General features: G+C 43.1%; 1 protein-coding gene across 6 annotated transcripts in view; it reads right to left on the bottom strand.

The window, feature by feature from the left end:
• The window catches only part of TMEM65 (transmembrane protein 65), a 64,976-nt gene that overhangs the window by 23,051 nt on the left and 18,410 nt on the right, over nt 1-23,515 (bottom strand). For 3 of the 6 annotated variants that reach the window (XR_014789986.1, XM_084848831.1, XM_084848830.1), the window contains 5 exons: nt 23,076-23,120; nt 22,008-22,075; nt 21,651-21,705; nt 18,899-18,941; nt 2,378-2,483 (listed from right to left, as the gene is read on the bottom strand). Coding sequence is in view for 2 of the 6 variants with exons in the window: in XM_084848831.1 (XP_084704957.1) it covers nt 2,378-2,483; nt 18,899-18,941; nt 21,651-21,705; nt 22,008-22,075; nt 23,076-23,120 (317 nt within the window). In the remaining 4 variants the exon portion in view is untranslated. Of the gene's footprint in view, nt 1-105; nt 2,484-15,434; nt 15,595-18,898; nt 18,942-21,650; nt 21,706-22,007; nt 22,076-23,075; nt 23,121-23,515 lie in introns of those variants that run through there. The other 3 variants (XR_014789989.1, XR_014789988.1, XR_014789987.1) reach the window with 3 other exon arrangements.

Raw genomic sequence — 23,515 nt, 5'->3', positions numbered from 1 at the left:
GAAGAGAAAGGTGCCTGGCGCTGAAAAGATAACAATGTTAGGGCAGGCCTCGTCGGGGAGATCATTCCAAAATCCCCCCCCCCCCCCCCGAGAAGGCCCTCTCACTTGTTGCTATCTTGCAAGCTTCCCTTGGAGTAGGCAATCTGAGGAGGACCTTAGATGCTGAGCGTAGTGTACGGGTAGGTTCATGTCAGGAGAGGCGCTCCGTCAGGTATTGTGGTTCCAAGCCGTGTAAGGCTTTCTAGGTTAAAACCAGCACCCTGAATCAGGCATGGAAACATACAGACAGCCAGTGCAAGCGGGCCAGAGTCGGTCTTCTATGTTCAGACCTTCTGGTCCCCATTATCAATCTAGCTGCTCCATTTTGCATGAGCTGCAGCTTCTGAACCGTCTTCAAAGACAGCCCCACATAGAGTACATTGCAGTAATCTAACTTGGAGATTACTAGAGCATAGACAACTGTAGCCAGGTTATCCCTGTCCAGATAGAGGCGTAGCTAGGCCACCAACTGAAGTTGGTAGAAGGCACGCTGTGCCACTGAGGCCACCTGAGCCTCATGTGACAAAGATGGCTCAAGGAGAACCTCCAAGCTATGAACTTGCTCCTTCAGGGGAGCGCAACTCCATCCAGAACAGGTTGAGCACCCTCCATCCGGACAAAAGAACTGCCCACCAAGAGCATCTCAGTCTTGTCTGGATTCAGTTTGTTTATTAGCCCTCATCCAGTCCACTGTTGCAGTCAGGCACCGATTTAGCACATCCACAGCCTCACATGAAGAAGATGAATAGGAGAAATAGAGCTGCGTGTCATCAGCATACTGATGGCAATGCACACCAAAACTCCAGATGACTGCACTCAACAGTTTCATGTAGATCTTAAATAGCACAGGGGAGAAAACCGACCTCTGTGGAACCCCATACTGGAGAGTCAATGGGGCCGAGCAGAGTTCCCCAAGCAGCGCCTTCTGAAGCCAATCATCCAAATAGGAGAGAAACCACTGAAATGCAGTGCCTCCTACCTCCAGCTCAGACAATCATCCCAGAAGAATACCATGGCCAATGGTATTGGAAGCTACTGTGAGATCAAGGAGAATCAACGAAGTCACACTCTCCTGTCTCTCTCCTGACATGGGTCATCATACAGGGCGACCAAGGCAGTTTCTGTGCCAAAACCTGGCCTGAACCCCCACTGGAATGGATCAAGGTAATTGGTCTCATCCAAGAACGTCTGGAGCAGGTTGGCAACCACCCATGCAAGAACCCTGGCCCAGGAAAGGAACATCTGCCACTGGCCTAAAATTATTAAGATTTTCTGGGTCCAGGGAGTGTTTCTTCAGGAGTGGTCTCACCACCGCCTCTTTGAGGTGGCCTCAGACCATTCCCTCTCGCAAGGAGGCATTAATCACCTCCCTGGCCCAGCTAGCTGTTTCTTCCCTGCCGGTTTTTATAAGCCAAGAGGGGAAGGATCCAGAACATAGAATTACCAACTGTGGGTCAGTTCCAATACTGAAACTACTAGTAACATCTTTTATGTGGTTCAGACCCAGATTTTCAGTTAGCTGGCTTACCACCTTGTACAGGAAGGAACGTACAATGAGCCTGATTTGTAATCCTTCTAACTCCCAAAATTCTACAGTGTCTGGGTTCAGATGATCAACGGGGGGAGGGGGAGCCATCATGGCTTGTCCCCCTGCCCCTGTGTGCGTGCCCCTCGCTATGTAATTACCACGACTTACAGTAGAGGTTGTACAGTGGGTATGAAGCCACCCCCGCCACATGCCAGGTTTGGACAACCTGCAGCATGGGTAATTATGTAAACGACGGGCACACACACAACATGCATGAGGTGGGGGGAGAAGCCACAATGGTTTCTTTTCCCCCTTGGTGATCGTCTGAACACTCCCAGTATCTTGCCAATGATGCAGCATTTACATATTGTACTGGTGAGCATCTACTTCTATTTTTTTAGAAGCGCTTATTCCCACAACCATGGGAAAGGATATAAATATTTAGAAACATACACATAGTATCTGTACAAGTTCTAGAGCTCAGAAGTAATCTCTGTACAGTAGTTGGTATTTCCCCTCCTCATGGCCATATTTCCCTTACAACTGCCTTATACTTATCAAAGCAGCTTCTTCTCGAAGTGGCAAAACAAAGAATACATTCAAGAAAAATAGTTGAATGCAGAGCTGGAAATACGTAACTTGTATCTATATAAACCCTACTATGGCCATCCTATCTGTTGAACAAGCCAGGAGTTAAATAAATGCCCATCTGCTCACAAACTTCTGAAAGGACTTGGTTTCTTCCAGTGATGGAACTGAACTTCGTTCTGAGGTGCTATTGTGCACACGCATGCATATGTATATACTTACAAAATGTGCACTAAGACGTGTTTGCCACATGTCAGCTTGTTTGGGTGTTAGTTCAGGAATAGAGAGTCCCAACCTGGAGGCCATAGCTTCAACATAACCTGCAAGTCTTAGAGAAAAAACAAATATTTTGAGCACAAGAATATGAAATATAAGTAGTAAAGGAGGGGGGTTCGCATCAAACTCTAAACCATGCCCCATTTTTGAAGGTGACACTTGCGCCGCCCCCCGTTGAGACGCAAAGTCCCACCCTAGCCGGAAGCCCCAGATATGCGATCAGCTGACCTGATCATATGACCATCAGGGTCACCTGACGGGGTCATGTGACCCCTCTACGAACTCGCCATGCCACCGTGGACCCATAAGAATTGGATTTAGAGCCCTAGGGGGGAATAAGCGCAGAAATGGCCCGCGGTGCCATTTCCAAGCCGTGCCCGGATTGGCCCGGCGGGGTCATGTGACCTCTGTACAAACTCGTCACACAGCCGTGGACCAATAGGATTTGGTTTTAGAGCCCTAGTGGGTATGGGTGCAGAGATGGCCCTCGGGGCCTTTTCCAAGCCGCGCCCGGATTGGTCCTGCGGGGTCATGTGACCCCTCTACGAACTCGCCACACCACCGCGGCCCAATAGGAAGAGGTCTTAAAGCCTAGCCCTGTAAGGTCATGCCCCACAACCCCATTGACCAATAGGGACAGCCTTGCCCCTAGAAAAACAGCCTTTTATCATGCCCAGACATGTTTTCTGCACAGAGAACATGGTGCGGCCAAGCACACCTCCAGGGCCATCTGCTATTCCTCCATCAGCTGCAGAACGTGACCCCCGAAAACAGTATATTAGTACCAGTTCTGATGACTCTGCTTTTCCACCACCTAAACTTCTACGCGAGGAGGCGGAGGTTTCCCAAATGTGGCAGAACATGTGGGAGGCCATTTCACTAGAGAACCTTGTAGCACAGGTAAGATTTCAATGTTTCTATCTATGTGTATGGATGGATGGTTGGAGGGGATATTTTGTGGTAGTTTCTGAAGTTTGCAAAAGGGTTACAGGCAGGATACAGCTTCATAATAGATTGTTCCATTTCCAGGACCCCTGTGTGAATAACGTTGGTGCAGAAGGCCTTGGAAAAACTGTTGAAATTAAAGCAGAGCTGGTGCATTATGGAAGATGGCCTTAATAGGAAACTTTCAAATACAGTTACGTGTGATTATTTGTAGCATTGATATTAAAGACATGCTGTGTGTGTTTAGGAGACACCAAAAGTATTTTCTTAATTTCTTTTTAGGGTTGTGCTGATCTGTCAATGGAGCAGCCAGGCCATGTCATTCTGAAAAGTACTCTAGGCATGGAAATGGATGAAATAAGCTTCAGCTCACCCAGAAAGCGCCACAGAGCAATGCAATGCATTGTCAGAACCACTGTTTTTGGAATTCTGAAGCACTGCTTAATTGAATATCTACATGATACATGTAGTGGATGTATAATCCAAGCACCAGGACAATCCTCACATGAATGCTTATCTTGGCCAAAGAGGGTCATTTCTAGAAAGCTGAGAATTGTATGTGGGAAAATACGTTTTAAAAGTATACTGTATATTATTACTCTAACTGGATACTGTTTAAACTGTCTTGTGCTAACACAAGAGCGTGTCAATAAAGTTTTAATTTTGGTGACTAAAATTGGTAATTCACACAAAGCCCTGAAACTACTGGATAAAACCCTGAAAAATACCGATCATGTATTTTTAAATCATGTAATGAAAGTGATTAGAAACAGGTCCTATAAATATTTTCTTACATCTGTAAAGCAAAACTCTGAATAAAATGGCTTATTTGAAAACTGTGCATTTTTTGTTTTTGAAAGAATCATTAAACAAAGAAATCACAAGGGCTGCAAGTAAAACCTTCAAGAGTCTTTAAAAAGTAAAACATTCCTTAAGCGCCACTTAGATTTTCTAAAAAATACCCTAGCTAGCCCCCCCCAAAAAAACTATGATCACCCCCTGTAAAGTGACTTTTGAGATGAAGAAGAAGCCGATCAAGCAAAGGAGTCCACAGAATATCAGGATCCAACCACAACGTCCCCCTCTGTTGTTAGAAAGTTTTATGTTCTTTCTGCAGAGCACTTGTGTCTTATGTTTAAAACCTACTATAAGCTTACCTGCAATTGACCCATCACCCTAGACACATTTAAAAATGCTGCTAGATTTCCCAAAAAACTATGCTCACCCCTGTAAATGACTTTGTAGCATTAATTCCCATTTTTGAGATGGGTCCTGAAACCCCATTACGTGTTTTGGGTAGGGTGTTGCTAAATTTTAGGAATCCGCTTTTTATCGCTAGCTTCCAATACAGGTAAGAGGGCTGGTCCCAAAAAGGCTCATGCCGCATGTCTCCAGAGGGGGGGGTAGATTACATGGGTCTTGAAACCGCATTACATGTTTTTTGAGTAGGGCGTTTCTAAATTTCAGTGTTGGGAAAACAACCAGTGTTCTAATCTAATCTTTACACATTTATATGTAGGGGAAAACTATTCCCTCCTTTTCTTTTTAAATTATTATTATTTTAATTTTGTCAGAATCGTTTTTGAAAAAATCATTAAACATAGAGAACACAAGGACTGCAAGTAAAACCTTCAAGAGTCTTTAAAAAGAAAATTAAAACATTCCTTAAGTGCCGCTTAGATTTTGTAAAAGTCCTACATGGCCTGCCCTTTAGAAGGGGAGGGGGGGAACAATGGTCTAGTCCTCTCACATTTGCTGTTAGCAGCTTGGTAAAAAAAGCATTAATGTAAACATCTGATATTGGAAAGAGAAAAAAATCTCAACAACTGTCTTTAAAATGATGGATACATAGGTATCCATTTTTTAGGGATGAACGAAAGTCACTTACCTTTTCGCAGCTTGGATTCGCGGTGGGGGGGAGGCGCTCCGTCCCTCCCCCTGGAATCCTCGCTGGGCCGGCTCCGCGGAGCCGCCAGCCAGGGCCGTCCACAGCCAGAGTTCCAGCCGCAGACGGGCTGCTGAGGACGCAAACGGTGGCCACCGTAGTGGCCGCCATTTGCGTCCAGCGAAGCTGCCGTGATAGGCTACGTAAGTATTTATGTAGCCTATTATGGCAAGCCAAAAAACAAAACAAAAAAAACAGCATTTGCAAATGGCGGTGGCTAAGGCAGCCGCCATTTGCGTTCCCTATTTTTTATCGTTTATTACAGCGAAAAACAGGTAACACAAATGGCGGTCGCCGTAGCCGCCGCCATTTGCGTACGCTTTTTTTTTTTGCTTGCCATGATAAGCTACGTAAATACTTATGTACCTATCACGGTTGTGATGAAGAAGCGAATGGCGGCCGCAGGGCTGCCGCCCTTCGCAAGTCAGCACGGATGGCAGCAGGTAAGTAGGGACGTACGAAAGTGACTTACCTTTTGCGGATTATGTTGATGGTGGGGGGGGAGGCGTTCCGTCCCTCTCCCCGGAATCCTGGCCGGGGGTGGAGGCGCTTCTCGTAGGCTAAAACGGGGAATCAAAAGGGGATGCAAATAGCACCCGCTACGCTATTTGTGTTCCCCTTTATTTTCGCCGTCATAGTCTACGTAAATATTTACGTAGATTAAGACGGTAAAAAGAAGGAACACAAATGGCAGCGGCCGTAGCCGCCGCCACTTGCGTACGCGTTTTTTTTGTTTTTTTTTTACCCACCCAGCCGTGATAGGCTACATAAAGATTTACGTAGCCTATCGCGTCTTTTTTTTTTTTTTTACACAAGGCAAGCCTGGAAATGGCGGCGGCAGCAACCAGTCGGAAGACCGTCCACCGCCGCCAGAGCCGCCACCACCCGGAAGATCCGCCCCAGGTGAGTCTCTTCCCGGGGGTATCCGCGGGGGGGGGGTGGTGGCAGGCCGTTCCGCCACGGAGTTCGGGGGGCCGAATGCACTGGCATTCGGCCTCACCGTGATCCGTGGCGGAATTCTCTGACATCCCTACCATTTTTAAAAAATAAACATGATGAGGTGGTAGGGGACACCCCTGACTTTGTGCATTTATATGTAGGGGAAAACTATTCCCTTTTTATTATTATTATTATTATATTTTTGTCAGAATCATTTTTGAAAGAATCAACTTCTATCACTAGTTTCCATTACAGGGTAGAGGGGGTAGGCCCCAAAATGTCTCATGCCACATGTCTCCAGATGGGGGGGTAGATTACAGGGGACCTGAAACCCCATTATGTGTTTTTGAGTAGGGTGGTACTAACTTTTAGTGATGGCTTGGAGGCCAACCTTAGGGGTGGGGGGATCCTTAACTTTATCCAATCACAGTACCAAAATTCACACAATAGGACTAGCGCTGATAAAAAGAGCCCGCACTTCTCTGCGTCTTTACACCCCCCACACCTGAAGGGAAGGACCCGGAAGCCTACCTACATGTGAGTATGCCTTAACTCTTTTTCCTTCATCCAACTAATGTAGATGGGTGCAGATAAACTAAAATAAAATGCAATAGTTTATGCTTCTTTTCCCAATTTATCCCCGCAGAAAAACAAACACCCTTCAGTATTCTAGAAGAGGTACAGTATGCCTGCAGGCAAGTTCATTTCATATATATATTTCCCTTTCTGGGGTTGTTATATTGTGTGTTTTTTTTTTTTTAAAGGCTCTTTCTCTAAAACTGGTCTTTTTTTTTCTTCTTCTTCTTATCCATAGAACAATCCCCGAAAGCAGTCTTGATGTCACAGGTCTATCAAGAAGGCATGTATTTTCTAGTTAATTTGTATGTTTTAAGGGGTTTTGTGTGGGGGGGGGGGGACCACCTGCTGCTATCCATCCACTACTATTAGTAAAAATGAATCTGCATGACCAGGGAGCGCCAGTAGGTGGCGATGCAGGATCACAAATAGGTCTGACAGGTTAACCTTTTTTAAAAATTATTTTTTATACTTTCAAAATTTATATTTTCATTCAGAGCTGTTGCTGCAATCTCTATGCACAGAAAGAACAAAAGCCATTTTAGGGAAAAATAGTGCATGCAAGCAACTTTGATTTTTGTCTTCACATTGTAGGAATGTGTAGGAATCCAGGCGTTTCTATCTTCAAACATCCTTACAAATCCTTTTTCCTGCAATAAATAGAAAGTAGTAGCTTTATCATGCCCTATTTTTTATGGAAGGTAAAACATTACGGTGGGGTCTTGTTTTTAATACAAGAGCAGTATAGCTTCTTTATCATCTTAGAACCCACACCCAACTGTGATATCCCCCACCACCACCACCCATAATAAATATTAAAAGAACACACATCTGTAGCAAGGGATATGGATCTTCATGTGGTGGGGTGTTTCAAACTTACCCACTCATCATGATCCATGATCCAATTTGCTTTGGTGTTTATGATATAGGCAGTGATAAAATTAGCAAGTTCTTCTATATTCTGTCTCGTTAGAGCCCCATCGTGTGTCTGTAGCTTCTGTACAATTATACCTCCAAACAGAAAAATGGTTAAAATCCGCCCCCAGTTGATTTTTCCATCAGCAAACTCAGACTGCATCAACACAGTAAAAGTGTTGAACGCATCAGCCAAACTATGAATCTGGAGATCAAGGATGAGGAGGGGGTTTAACTGCTGTTCAATATCGTCTTGAATTGTAGAAAGTGTTTTTTGCAAAATTAAGAACGTTTTGCATTTTGCTATTTTATGGGGTATTTGTCCACAAGCTGTGCTTAAATAAGCATGAACTAGCATAGCCGTTTCCCCCTCCATTCTTCTCAAGGGGTCTGCTAGAAATGGTCAAAAGGCTCTCACACCATACGTGGGGGGGGGGGAGCAAAAACTTGACGCAAGACTCTACATGCCTTTGAGTGATCAAACTAGCACTTTCTCCTTATTTACTATCACATGAAATCACACACCTGACAGAGATGCACCAAAATTAAGTGAAATGATAAAGAACTGGGTCAGGCTTTTGGGGTGGGGGTATTTTTATGTAAAAACAACAACAACAACATGCTGTTTCTGAAAGTACTGGCTTTGTGTATAATGTTTTATTTTTTTATATATATTTTTTTTACAGAAGACTTTATGGCCAGCCATCCTTTTAGCAAGAAAAGGCCCAGGACAGCACTCACACCAGCATCTGGTAGCGCAGATAAAACAGAATTGTTCTAATAATTGTCATGTGGTTTTTAAGGTTTCCTGTAAAGCTGAAAGCAGTGTGTGTGTTTTCTTTTTTAGAAACCACAACCAATGTTCAGGAGGCTGCTGTGATTAACCCCCCAAAGACGCCACAAGAAAAACCAAGCACATAGACTCACCACCTTCTGAAAATAAAATAGATAAAAAGTTAATGTTGGTAAGGGATTGGGGGGGGTCATATCGAAAGTAGGAATCTACTAAAGTGGTTATTGCTTTTTGCAGTGAACATGACATTTTTTCACTTTTTGCAGTGAAAAAAAAACTGTTTTTGCAGTGAACAGGCTATATGTTAGACTTTTTGCAGTCTAACATATAGCCTGTTAGAGCTCCTTTTAAAAAACCAAAGGCTACCGGACCGCCAGCAGGCAAGGGTAAGGCATTGACTGTGTGTATGAGAGAGAAAGGGAGAGGTTTGTACCTAATTAATAAGGATGTGCCCTACCCCTTCTCATTTTTTGATTTTAGACCAGAAACCTGCAACTGTGAAAAGTGCCTCTGCAGAACCAGAAGACGCCACAGGTCCAAAGGCCAAGACAATGAACATGACACCTGTTAGAGCGCCTTTTAAAAAACCAAAGGCTACCGGACCGCCAGGCAAGGGTAAGGTATTGAGAGAGAGAGAGAGAGAGAGAGAGAGAGAAGTTTGTACCTAATTAATAAGGATGTGCCCTACTTCTCGTTTTTGGTTTTAGACCAGAAACCTCCAACTGTGAAAAGTGCCCCTGCAGAACCACAAGAAGCCACAGGACCAAAGGCAAAGATATGAAGGGCACCCAGAGTCTGCAATCTCTAAACCAGGGAGGGGGCTTACTAATTGGCTTGAACATACTTCTAAAAGACTGAAAGAAGACTATGAGCTCATGAAGCACTGTACAGAGGTTGAAGCAGCCATACACAAGTTTTTAAGTGCTGATAATGATGGGGTATCTGAAGTAAGCTCTTTTCAGAATATTAAAATGCATACAAAGTATACTGCAACACATTCTTTAGACACTTACAAGTTGGGGGTGGTAAACCACGCTGGAGGTGTTGGAAAAAATGGCATAGGAAGAACACATTCAACAAAGTTTGATTTTACTGGCGGAGGAGGGTTAGTAAAATATTAAACAGGGCTAAAAAAACACTTTCTGCCTGTAAAAATCAAGGGCCTCCTAAGAAAAGCTGCTCTCCAATGGCAGATTCTCAGGATGCCTCACAATTTTCTGAAGCATGCACAGAGGGTGACCCTCCAAAGGTGGAGTCTCAAGATACCTCACAGTCTTCTGAAGCTTCCAGGGATGCTTCAGGGTTGGACCAAACCCCACCTACAAATAACACAAATGTGGACCAACCCCCACAAGTATATGCAGAACTTGTGCGTAGGTGGGAGTGGGAACATGAGCGCTACATGTCAATGCACATAGGTGAAGAATTTAGATTTATTAATTTAGAACATGTAACATCATTCTCACAGGCTGTGACTGCATTATACACAACAATCCAGCAAATCCTGGATGATGTTAATAGGAGAAACTCTCCTCAAGATTTTGTCCAACTACGATTGGACCGCGGAAGATTAGCTTATCCTCTTTTTTCAGTTAAAAGACACAGGGATATTTTACATGTAGAAGATTTTCTACCCCATATCAGTAATCTCCTGCAAAGCCGTGCTGAAATATGTGGGGATGTTACGTTGCGGCTGATTGTTAAAATTGTGAGGGCTCCACGGGGCGGTGGGAATCCAAGTAGGAAAATAGGTTCTCTCCCGAACAGTGAAATCATCCTTAGAAAACGACAACATTTGGCAGATCTAAATTACACAGGCACCAATCTCTGCGAATGCGAAGAGAAAACTCTCTGGAAAAGACCCTGATGCTGGGAAAGACTGAAGGCAAAAGGAGAAGGGGACGGCAGAGGATGAGATGGCTACATAGCATCACTGATGCAATTAATATGGACTTGAGCATGCTCCGGGAGAGAGCGCAGGACAGGAAGGCCTGGCGTGCTATGGTCCATGGGGTCACGAAGAGTCGGACACAACTGAACGACTGAACAACAACAAGTATTTAAAAAAAACAAAACCCTTCATGGATCACTGCCTTGTTGTGGTGAAGGGGCTTGCGTAACTCAGTGAAGCCATAAGCTATGCCGTGCAGGGCCACCCAAGACAGACAGGTCATGGCAGAGAGTTCTGACAAAATGTGGTCCACTGGAGAAGGAAATGGCAACCCACTCCAGTATTCTTGCCAAGAAAACCCCATGGAACGTATCACAAGGCTAAAAGATATGACACTGGAAGATGAGCCCCTCAGGTTGGAAGGTGTCCAATATGGGGTCCATTGGGGCCACGAAGAGTCGGACATGACTGAACAACAACAATTTATAAAAAAAACTTACTTAAAGTAATCTGCACTGTGCCTATCTACTTTAAGGGTAAATGGTTAGAAAACAAACAGATAAGATTTTTTTCCCTTTTTTTCTTTTAAACCCAGTAGAGGATGCTTTATTGGGAAATGCAGCTATGAAAATCACAGTATGATCTACAGCGTTGGGCAAGCTGGAACATGTCTAAGGCATGCCTAGGCAGGTTGGAGCATGTTCTTGTTTTTTACAAAATGATCCACCATGTGATCATTTCTTTCTAAGAATAGGGTAAATAGTTAGAAAACATACAGACAAGAAATTCTTTGTTTTAAAAAACCCCAATAGTGGGTGCTTTATTGGGAAATGCGGCTGCGAAAATCACGGCATGATCTACAGCATTGGGCAGGTTGGAACATGTCTAAGGCGTACCTGCACATGTTCTTGTTTTTCACAAAATGTCCCACCATTTGATCATTTTGTTCTAAATTGTGAGAATACAGTTCTTGAATCTGTTTAAATGTTAGGCTTTTACAACGCTGCTTCAGGAAAAATACACAGTGGTAGCCACAAACCACGGACTCATCGGCTTGGAGTTGCCTGGGTTGAAACACAGTCTTCCTGGCATTTTTTCTTTAAAAATTCATGATGGTTTTAGGGAAGAGGCGGTGGTTGGGCGGGTGCCCGTAGGAATCAAAAAACTCTCCACTTTTATCCTCTGTTAAGTAGATGGCCAGCCAGCGTTCTCCAGGTAGGTTGTGGGGGTGGGTATTGACTACTAACCCCACAAGCCTTTGGTGTACCCTCCCACTGGGAAGCATGTCACAAGGAAACACACCATAGAAAATCTTTCTGGTGTAGGAGCTTGAAGACAGCACACGAGTTAGCTGCACGCTGTCCAAGTTACATATAGTCAAACAGGACATTTCTCCTGTGATTTATTTCTATCACATTGTTAAAAACACCATAAACAATCATGTTGACCGTGGCGGCCAGGGCTTTAGCAAAACGGAATTCTGCTCTCAGATTCCCAGTTTTAATCAAAGAATAGTGATCTTCGCATTCTTGGTCTGGCGTCAGGTCGAATGCAAAAAGTGTGACCGTTCGCATACTCCTCACGGTTAATTAAAAGGGCCCTATCTTTCATATGTTTGCTGGCTGTTTGTACCAGACACATGTATTCTCTTACACAGTTTCCATCTTCAAAATTGGGTTGGAGTGGCTTCGTGGGTATTTGCTCAACATCCAGGCAAAGAGCTGCAAAATTAATATCATAATGCTGAAAATTAAATGGATTTTTATTGAAAGCTCCGCTGAAGGAATCATTATCCACTAGGCCTATAACGACTTTAGGCAGTTGCCCCAAAAACAGGTTTTCCTGATTGGTACGCAGCTTCCTCTTGGAATGCTAAACACTTTCATACTCACATGATCCACAGGGTATTTGGCGTTGGCTGTCAACAGAACCTCTGCATGGCCTAAGCGAACGCCAGGGGCCACCCTCACTTTTTTCACAAAAAGGGAGGCTGACAAAACTTGCAGGCTGTAACGTCTTGCTGCGCTTTCTGTCATTAAGCAGAAAGCATCTTTGCTGTGTGTAAGTTTAATTTTCACATCAACTCCATTTAACAGCAGGTTTTTCCTGAAAAAACAGATCAGTGTGAAGATGTCCCAATAGCTCTATTTTTCGGCTTTGAGCTGCTAGGTTTGATCTTTTAATGAAGCCTTGATTGTTTCTGTCCAGACCCGCAGATTCGTGTTCCCCGGCTGTATCTTTGTAAAATAGGCCTGCTGAGAATTGTGTTGCCAGAGTATCCTCACTATAGTTCAGCACAGATTCAAGGAAAGCACGATAAGGGTAAGAATTATTACTCTGACTTATAAGTTGATCCCCCACCGTTACATCCAGTTGACTAAAGATGGATGCTATGGGGTAATTCACCAGGCCTACTGCCGCATCTGCAGCAATGTTGCTTCCATCTTCGTTGACAATTTTGCAGCACACATAGAGCAAGGTGTTATTTAGATCCATATAATCTTCACCATTTCCTGCAATGAAGACGTGTAGGGGTGCAGATTCTGTCAGGGCTGACAAGGGGGGTACTTCGATAAACAAACTTATCTCAATACTGGTCTGCGTAGGACCAATGCTGAATAGATCCAATTCAGATTCAGTACATTATTCAGAGCCGCAGTGGATAAAAGCCATGATTGAGTCTAAAATATATCTCTACTTGATGCAGCTGGATGTCTCCTCTTTCTTACAACACGTCGCTTCTGACATCTTTCCTCTCACAACTTTTCTTTTAAGGGGGTGGGGTGGTCCAATCAATCTCAACCGTGATGCTTTTCTTTTTTGGCTCCTTTTCCTTTTAATATACATTAGGCCTGACCCCTCTTGAGAAAGTGGATTGTTCACTCTATTCAGAACTGCTTGAGTAACGTGACCAGCCACATCTTTAGCAATATTACGTGCAGCAGTCTTCGTGTGGGGTTTGATGATGTCCAAGCCTCTTCTCAAAAGGGGAACTGCTTTTCAGAAAAGGCTCCTGAAAATCCCACCGATCCCCACCCTGTACATAACAGGGGCGCCATGGAATCCTGGCACTGCATTTCCAGCCTAGGCCCTTTAATATCCCCTATTCAGGGTAGGTTCCCCATGTTTTAGGATGACCATTTTAACTTTAAAATACCTGGGATCTCCGGGGGCAAAAGTGCAGCTTCACAACCACCTTACCAAAACGAAATGGTACACTTTTGTTCTGATCTGTCTTTATTTCAACAATGATGGTGTCAATGTGATGCTTACTCACAGGTATGTAGTGAGGCTTGTCATACCCAATATTGACACATTCCTTGTTCTGTCCACGCACCGGCACACAGCACAGTAAAGGTACATAAAAGTCCCCAACAATCTGGTGTTCCACTATGTCTGTGTTAAAGACTGTGTATAAGGTGTTAAAGCCGCCGGTAATGTCAGAATTTCCAGTTAACAGCCCCAATACGCAGATCAGCTCTGTATTGGCTACTACGCTATACGGTGTTGTGGCTTTAACAACAACTTTTCCAGACACCGCATCATAGTGCATAATCGCTTCCGGGCCACCTGGTTTATCTAGTATAAGCTTGTTAATGTTTTCGACCAGATCAGGAATGCTCGCATAATAGCCACTGCACAGAAAGAAGGTCCACTTGCTTTTCCCTTGATGAATTTCAATGTGTGCATGGCTAGTTAAAGTGTACCAGCTGTGCGGGTACTGTATCTCAACCAGACCCACTTCCCATGACCCTGGAAGGTCCAGAGATCTTGCTAGGCGTATAGTAAATGCAGAGATGGTGTTCTGTGGGAAAACCTCTGCACAGGCGTTACTAGGCAGGGTAATGTAAAACCCACTGTCACCCATCATGTTCTGCCCTTCTATACAGGTTCACAAAGATCAGAAGCGAGCACCCAACTGTTGAACTTGCTAGGCCAGCCTAACCATTTCACTAGGTGATACTTTCTCCTACCCCTACCTTTGTAGCCAGGACTTCTTTCATCCTGTACACGCTATCCTCCGTGGCATTAACCTTCTGTAATTCTTCAGAATAGAAGGTCCCCACTACTGTGTCTCCTTCATAATCTTTTAACGGGTAGACATGTCTCTTTGCTCTTTGGATGGCTTGATCCACTATAAATAACTCTGTGGTGAAATTCTGTTCGTAACCCTTTGCAAAGACACCCTTGCTTTTAGAAATCCGCACATGGTCCCCTTTTCTGAGCAGGGGTGCCTCATGTTTCCTTTTTACAGAGCTCCCATAGACTATTTTCCAAAAGGCCAGGGAGTTAGACTGATTAACATCCACAGGCCTAGCTTTGATGGTTCTGTGAAAGCTATGGTTTATAACTTTTTAGGAATTGCGGTAGCACGTCTATATAAGTGAAGGTATTGTTGGCTGTGAAATACTGCCACATTTTTGTTTTTAAAGTCCTGTTGAACCTCTCAACCCCAGCTTTGACCTCATTATTGGAAACAAAATGGTGTACCCCATGTTTTTTGAATAGATGACCCACATCCTTGTTTAGGTACTCTGTTCCTTTGTCCATCTGTATTTTGATAGGCTGCCTTCCATCTTGTGTGAAAACCGCTTTAAAAGCTCCAGACACTTCCCTGCCCGTTTTGCCTTTGAGAGTGCGAGCCCAGGCATACTTAGACAGAATGTCTATCACTGTTATACTTGTAACCACTGTTGTATTGAGAAAATTGCTTCATGTTGACTAAATCGGCTTGCCATTGTGCATCCACTTCAGACACTATGGTCCTATTTTGTATAAAATGGATCCTGGCTGGTTTATGCAGTGTGTAAGCCTCCTGATCTGAGAGCCACTTGGTAACCTCTCTTCTGACCAGCGTTTTGCTCTTTTTCTTTGCCTCCTGAAATAAGGGATTCACGCCACCCAAACTCCCAACATCACCGGGGGTATAATAAATCTTCTTTAGAATTTCTTCATGCTCTGACATTTTGTAGGTTAACACAAGAATGGATGCGTAGGGTTACTGCAAAGCATTTTTATTGGTGCAAAAGAAACAACCCCCACAGAAAGCATTATCTTTCTATGACTGTGTCTGGGGAAATACATGACAAGCAGGAAAAGTTGACTGTTGGTGAAATCTCAATGTTCAGGTTCTCAATATCACCACACATTCTATGTTCCTGTGTAACACAATGAAAAACATAGAGTCAGCAGCATGTACCCCCATCCCCACCCCGGAATTGCTCTCTAAATACTATTAAGAACAAATCTCAGAAATAAACACTTACTGGTGTGCCTCCTTTCTCTGCCACAACTTCCATCTCCTCTCCCAGATCCTCAAGGGATGTGCGGAAAGTAGACCAGGTTGTGTCAGGATCCCCCAGCTCCATTTTCTCTAAAGGCGAGGTGGCTATTTTCATAAGCACCCCGCCATCCATGTCTTCAACAGGCTTCACCTCAGTGCTATCCATACTCCAAGCGGCATGTAACTCAGTTTCAGGAAAAGTTCTTTGCCCCATGGGAAATACAGCTAAAGGTAAGCTCTCTGTTACAGTCGCTGTGACAACAGCTCCCTTCCCTGGTTTACTGTTTATGACTCCAGGTGTCATAGGTGCAGTTTCCATCTTTCTGGGCTGAATGCAAAAGGGTACCAGGGGAGGAGTAAAACCCGAAGGTCCCTCAGTCACTCTTGGCCGTGCCACGTTCTCTGTGCAAAAAACGTGTCTGGGAATGATAAAAGGCTGTTTTTCTGGGGGCAAGGCTGTCCCTATTGGTCAATGGGGTTGTGGGGCATGACCTTACAGGGCTAGGCTCTAAGATCTCTTCCTATTGGGCGGCGGTGGCGTGGCGAGTTTGTAGAGGGGTCACATGACCCCACAGGACCAATCTGGGCATGGCCTGGAAAAGGCCCCACGGGCCATCTTTGCACCCGTACCCACTAGGGCTCTAAAACCAATTCCTATTGGTCCACGGCTGCGTGATGAGTTCGTAGAGGGGTCACATGACCCTGCTGGGCCAATTCGGGCGCGGCTTGGAAATGGCACCATGGGCCATTTCCGAGCCTGTGCCCCTAGCGCTCTAAAACCAATTCCTATGGGTCCACGGTGGCATGGAGAGTTCGTAAAGGGGTCACATGACCCCCGTCAGGTGACCCTGAAGGTCATATGACCAGGTCAGCTGATCGCATACGTGGGGCTTCCAGCTAGGGCGTGACTTCCCGTCTCAACGGGGGGGGGGGGGGCGCGCAACTGTCACTTTCGAAAACAAGGCGTGGTTTAGAGTTTGATGCAAACCTCCCTCCTTTACTACTAATATACCAGTTGCAACATACTCAGGTTTTATTGGTTGTGGAGAGGCAGTGAGTGATTAAAGTTTCTGTCCACACAAAACCTATACTGCCAAACCAGTACTTTGGAAAGCCAAGCCTATAAAGCTGGAAAGCTAGTATTTCAATGGTACCATGTAAACTGTTCCATATACTTTGTAAATACACAAACACCATACACACCATACATAGCAGTAGGATCTCTTCTGTAATGCTTCTCCCACAGCAGTAATTTGGGGATGTGACTCAAGAATGGTGGTGTTTTTCCAAAAACAGAAATGTTCACCTACACAACTCTGCTGGTAGTTCCAGACCATCGCTGTACCAGACGTAATGGAACAACAGCATAATAGACATACCAAAAGCTTCAATTCTTCTGCATAACTCATTTGACCCTCAGAGCCATGACTAGTAAAAGTGACAGCATTCATATTCCAGAGGCTGGGGTGTTAAATGATAAATGGCTCAGACTTCTCTATGCAATTCAACACCAAACCTGTTGGGGAACATGGGTGCAAGGGTGCTGTTGCTTGTGGGTTTCCTGTGGACAGCTGGTTGGCCACGGGGTGAACGGAATGCTGGACTAGATGGAACCTTGGTCTGATCCAGCATGGCTCTTCTTATATAATTAAATGTTATACCATTCAGAGAATTAGCAATTGTGTGAATGGTTTTTAAGTGAAAATAGAAGGCACTGGGGGCTCAATTTGGATCAAAACCTTAGTGGAGGAGAGGCCCATGTGGCTACTGGCTGTACTGGAAGGAAAGCAAATGGCAGCTTTCCTTCCTGTGAAAAGAGCATAACAAATGACAAAGGGTTAAAGGGTTGTATGGTTCTTTGCTTAGCGTGGCCTGTAAGACATTTCTCTTTCCGTGCTCTGGACCATACAATTTCATTTGGATTGATTGTGACATACATAAATGCTGTAACAACGTAGCAATCTGAGCACCAAAAGGATGTTAGGGTTTAATCTAGTACAAGATGGTTTCCATCAGTCACTGAAATACATATATGCCTCAGAGTGAAGTGGAAGTAATATATAGTGACAGTGAAACTGAAGGTGCCTCAACAACCTTAGTGCAAGAGAGTTGCTCTGTTGAAACAGATGAGTAATTGTCGGCATATCATGCACATTTGTCTGGTTGCTAAAATTAATTAGTATGTCAACAGTTTTCAGTATCTTTGCTTCTTTTCTTAAATGTGAACAATGTAAGGGAAGTACATGCTACTGTCGTTCAATTTTACAAGTATACTAATAAAAAACTCTACATAATATAACATTTAAATCACATTCATGTATTTTAATTTTCCCCCTCAAATATTTCAGGTCAAATACATATGGTGTATTGGGACAAAATATTAACATGGGGTACTTTTTAAAGCTTTATTTACTAAATACAAGTAAAATAAACATGCTAAGTTAAATCTTTTTAGGGAAGGGGTGAACAACTTGTCCTCCAAACGGTTGGGTTTATGGCCTCTGTCAGCTCTAGCCAGCATAGCCAATGGTGAGGGATGATGGGAATTGTAGGCCAAAACTTCTGGAAGGCCACAAGTTGCCCACCCCTGCTCTAGAGCATCAGAACATTTTCTGATACAAACTGAAAAAATTTCCTATGCAATGAACCTAATTTGCACTGCAAAATTTTCCATTCAAAGATTTCTGGAAAACATTACTGACCAAACATCTGAAAAGCCTCAAGATTTCAGGTGATCAATATGAACACTTGAAAATACTGACTTTCAGGGTTATCACGGAGGGCAAGAAACAGCTCTAATCTACACCCGCTGTGGTCAAAAGTAGCTGGGCTGGAAATGCATTACTTCTATGTTCTAAACAGCACCATGCTCAGTATTGGCATATGATGTTTTACATGGTATTAGCTTCATTTTGACCCATATTTTTATTATTTTATTTATTTATTACATTTATGCCCCACTTTTCTTCCACTGTGGAACTCAAGGTGGCTACATGTGGTTGCCAGGTGGTCTCCCCTCCAAGCACTGACCAAACCCAGACCTGCTTAGCTTCAGCAAGGTGGCTGCCTCATGTGCCTTCAGACTACGACCTGGGATTAACTGAGATTGCTCTCTACTAAAATCAAATTTGGGCATTAGACAATACTTAAAGCCTCCAAAAATATAATTAAAAACTTACCCCAATCCAGCTAAGTCTGAAACAAGATTTCCCAAGGCAGCAGCTAGATATTGGAGAATCACAAACATTATATGAAGTAATTTATAATAAAATAATAATAATGCATAAATGCTAAGGGCTTTTTATTTATAAATACCGTATTGCTCAAAACCCAAAATTTTCCTAAGACTATTGTTTTCAACATGTCTATCCCAAGTTTCTATAAAATATTCAAGACAGCTTACAAACATAAAAGAGTACACAATTAGAAAGATATCAATAAAACAGAAAGACTAAAAACGCAGTAGGAACACAACACAACTTAGGGATAGAAAGCTACAAAATAAAAGAGTCTTTGCAGGCTGCCTGAACACAAGCAGCTAAGGGGCTAGGCAAATGTCCATTGGGAGGATATTCCACATAATGGGTGCCAGGACTGAAAAAGCCCTTTAGTTCCCACCTCAGCTATTTCGGACAGATTGGGGTACCTGAAGCATGGCTTCAGAAGAGGAATAATGTTTTCAGGTAGACTCATAAGGAAGGCAATTCTGAGATATTCTGGTCCCAAGCCATTTAGGTCTTTAAAAGTCAATGAGTTGAATCCAATTGTGTTGTTCCACTAATGGCAGCAGTTCCATCAGTGGAATTGGGAAGGGGTGATTTACCCTCCTGCCTGCAATGCCTTGCACACCCTCAAAATTTGCTACAGAGAGCTGGGAAACCCTCTGGAGCTGATTTTGGGTGATGCACAGGGCTGCACTGGGGAGGACAGAGGGAGACAGTCCTGTCACATTCATGGATTTCTGCTAGCACAATGTTAGATTTAAGCTAAAGCCAGCAGCTTTCTCCAAAAGCGTTAAAATATTTGCTCCATTGAACTTTTATTTAAAACAGCTCCACTAGTTGGGTGAAGGACCATGGCTCAGTATTAGAGCAATGCTTTGCAGGAAATGAGTCCCAGATTGAATCCCTGGTATCTCCAGGTAGGGCTAGGAAAGATTCCAGTCTGAAACCCTGGAGAGCCTTTGCCAGTCAGTATAGACATGTCTGAGCAAGATGGTCCAAAGGTCTGACTCACTATAAGGCAGCTTCAGATATTCCTAGTTACTGGTATCATAAAACTTGTTTCTATTTCTGTGGGTATGTTAACCCATAGAAAGCTGCTCAGGTTATTGAATTAAAAATCTTTGGCTACACCTGTACCTGGTTCCCTAATAAAATGAAAATGAATTAAAAATCTATTACTAATATTTTGCCTTTGGATTCACTGTCAGCCACCCAACCATACTGAATGAAAGACCTAAAATTTAAAAGAAAACTATTTCAAATATTACTAAACTTTTTCTAGAACATTATATGCTACCATACTTTAATCTAAAAAGAAGATATTTTACTAAGTGCAATTATACAACAGAGATTTCCTTGTTGCTTTACATACTTTAATAGCAAAAATTTTGGTGCCAAAAAAGTGAAAATGCTTTTGCTGGGTCGTAGAAAAAAATGTAAGTAAAGGAGAGCATGAAAGAGGTGTATAAAATTATGTGTGGAGTGGAGAAAACAAATAGGGATACTCTTCTTCTCTCAGAATACTAGAACCTTGGGTAATCCAACACAAAGCTGAATGGTGAGATATTCAGGACAAATAGAAGGGTGTACTTCTTCACAAAGCTCATAGTTAAAACTATGGAATTCACTACTGCAGGATGTAATGCCAGCCACCAACTTGGGTGGCATTAAAGGAGGATTAGACAAATTCATGGAGGATAAGGCTATCAACAGCTACTAGTCATGACAGCTATGTATTACCTCTAGTATCAGAGCCAGCATGCTTTTGAACACCTCTTGCTGGGGAACACAAGTGGGAGAATACTACTGCATTCATGTCCCGATTCTGTCCTTCCCATAGGCATCTGTTTGGCCACAATGGGAACAGCATGTTGGACTAGATAGACCTCTGCTCTGATCCAGCACAACTCTTATGTTCTTTAGAGATGAGAACTAGGTCTCCATCAGTTTTCTTCACAGCAAACCAACCTCTAAGATTTGAACTACTAAGTACAGTTTATTATATTTAGAGAATTTATATCCCTCCTTTCTATTTCTACAACTGGGGAAGGCAATGGCAAACCAGCCCGCTATAGTCTGCCATGAAAACGCCAGCGCAAGCAGCATCCCTCTAGCTGTCAGTAATGACCCGGTGCTTGCACAGGAGGAACCTTTCCTTTTCCCTTTTCTATTTCTCAAGAAATGTTCAAGGCAGCTTACAACATAAAATAAAAAACATACAAAAAACCTGAGCTACTTAGAAAGTTTCCTCTCCAAAACTGGGCATTTGAGGAGGAGGGCAGCCCTTCACACTTTACATCCACATTGGGAGAGTCTTTCCTCTTAAAAAACAGAGCAACTCAAGAGGCTGCATAAAAGCAGGAGGCTATGTAAAGAGAGGCTGCTTAGCCCTTTCTCCCTGAACTTTTTCCTTCTCCAATGCACCTTCCACAAGCTGCATTTTACACCATAGGGACCCTGCCTCTCCCCCCAAAATGGATGGAAAAGCTCTGAAAAGCTCTGAAAAGTTGATTTCAAGCTAAAAATAGGAGGTGAAAGGTTAAGCAACCTCTCCTTATGCTCAGACACAACCTGCCCCAGGCCACTTTCAGTTTAAAAAAAGCACCAGAAGTGGTTTGTTACGGATTCCCTTGTGAGATTTGATGTTGGATTTACGAACAGCTACAACAAAACCCACATGGACAGTCAATGAACATAGATTACTTGCCTGCCATAGTAGAAATTCCAAGCACAATTCCTATTGATAGTTCTATTTGTGTGCCCTAAAAATAATTAAGAGTATTTTAACAAAAAGCTTCATTACTACCTACATATTAACAAATACAACATTACTGGTGCTGTTTATGTATATAAAGTGAAGGAGGCATTAGGAACAGCAGGCTCTTCTTCTCACAGTTTTCCTGGAAACCCCAAAAGGTAGTATGCACAATATTACATCTAAACAGAATGTTAAGACAGAACTGGAAATAATAAAAGCCTTCTTGAAACCATTATATATTACTGTAAAGAGATAAATATAACCTAATACAGCCCAAGTTTAATACCAAAAAGGTACATGACTTACCGCAGCAATCATGATTGCATTATCAAAAAATCCAAACCCTACAAAAGGTACTGCATTGTGGAAGAACACTAGAAGAAAAGCAGAGAGATGTGTCAGGACTGCTTTTACAGGTTTGCAATTCACATATGCAAACCACAGCTTAATTCTGATTTCCCCATCTTTGAAATTATTTGAAGAAGCCTCTATATGAACTGGGATATGTTTAAGATCACAGGAATGGACATGGATTTTTTTCTGAATATAATTCAGCATACAGAGGGCTCTCCATGTTATCCTGTACAAAACTAACTCCCAGTGATGTGTGCGAAGTGCTCTACAAACACAGAAGTGGCTGCTGCAGCAGATGCAGTTGATTTGGAAGTTTCTCCAGATAGTTCCATGCATGGAAGGGATCAGGGTGAGAGGGAGGGGGGAGTTGTCTACATGTAGAAATCAACCACAATCACAAATGTTTGGCCCCATTCTATTTCCACACCTTCTTGCCACTGTTTACCTCACTAGTAAAGAATTGCTTCTGTATAGAAACCCATTTTATGAAATCTGATGATTTCTGTAATTGATTCATAATGTGGGGGAAGGGGAGGGAAAAAAGGAGAAGAGTTCTAGGATAACTGGATTAAAGTAGCCCACTATGTCCAGTATATTCAACTCCATGCCTTGCACTGGCCCCCAGAAAATGCTCCTTAGGGAAGTCTCCCACACAATTAAAGCTGCAGTCCTATGATCCCTAGGAGGACGCTCTAAGGGCCTTTGGATATTGTGGACCTTCCACCACTGATGAGGACCGAAAAAGGTACTTATTATCCTTCCCATTAGTGTCAATGGGAGGGAAAAAATTTAAGAGGCAGAACATGGAGGTACCCCATCCCCCACCCCCAGAAAATACAACTCTGAATTTATTTATTTTCTACAATTTAGACACTTAGAGCACAATCCTGAGCATGTTTAGATAGAAAAACTCCTACAACTCCCAGTATGCTCCAGCCAGTGTTGCTGCCTCGGGCACACTAGGAGTTATAGGACTTTTTTTGCCTGAACATGCATAGGATTGTGCCCTTAAGAACTTACCATGTTTCAGCTGTCCAGTGGATGGTGGGGCAACCTCCAACTTCTCTAGATAAGTAAAAAAAAAAAAGATGATTGAACAAAAATATAAACACATAAATATTTGAATATTCATTATCTAACAGCACAGTTCACAACTGAATATATAGGTTGTGACATACTAATTTTCCCACAAAATGTAGCTATTTTCATATGGTGCTTTGACAAGCTACTGTACAAAAAACTGCAGCTAGGCAACCCACTGTAGTCTTCTGTGACTAATTTTAATCCATATTATGCTTTGTTCTGCTAAATCATGCTAGTAGCACTATTCACACTAGTAGCATTATCCCTCTCTCATGCACATTAACAAAGCAACATTTCAAGAAATGATCACTGACATTAGATTCTTGTGCTTGATCATTTGAGGCTGATACACTACAAACATTGCTGTCTATAGCGCA

This window comes from Heloderma suspectum, chromosome 4 (assembly GCF_057233095.1).
Source record: "Heloderma suspectum isolate Gila_16-S chromosome 4, 16-S_ref, whole genome shotgun sequence".
Classification (NCBI taxonomy): Eukaryota; Metazoa; Chordata; class Lepidosauria; order Squamata; family Helodermatidae; genus Heloderma; species Heloderma suspectum.
This window is presented reverse-complemented; position numbering and strand designations above follow the sequence as displayed.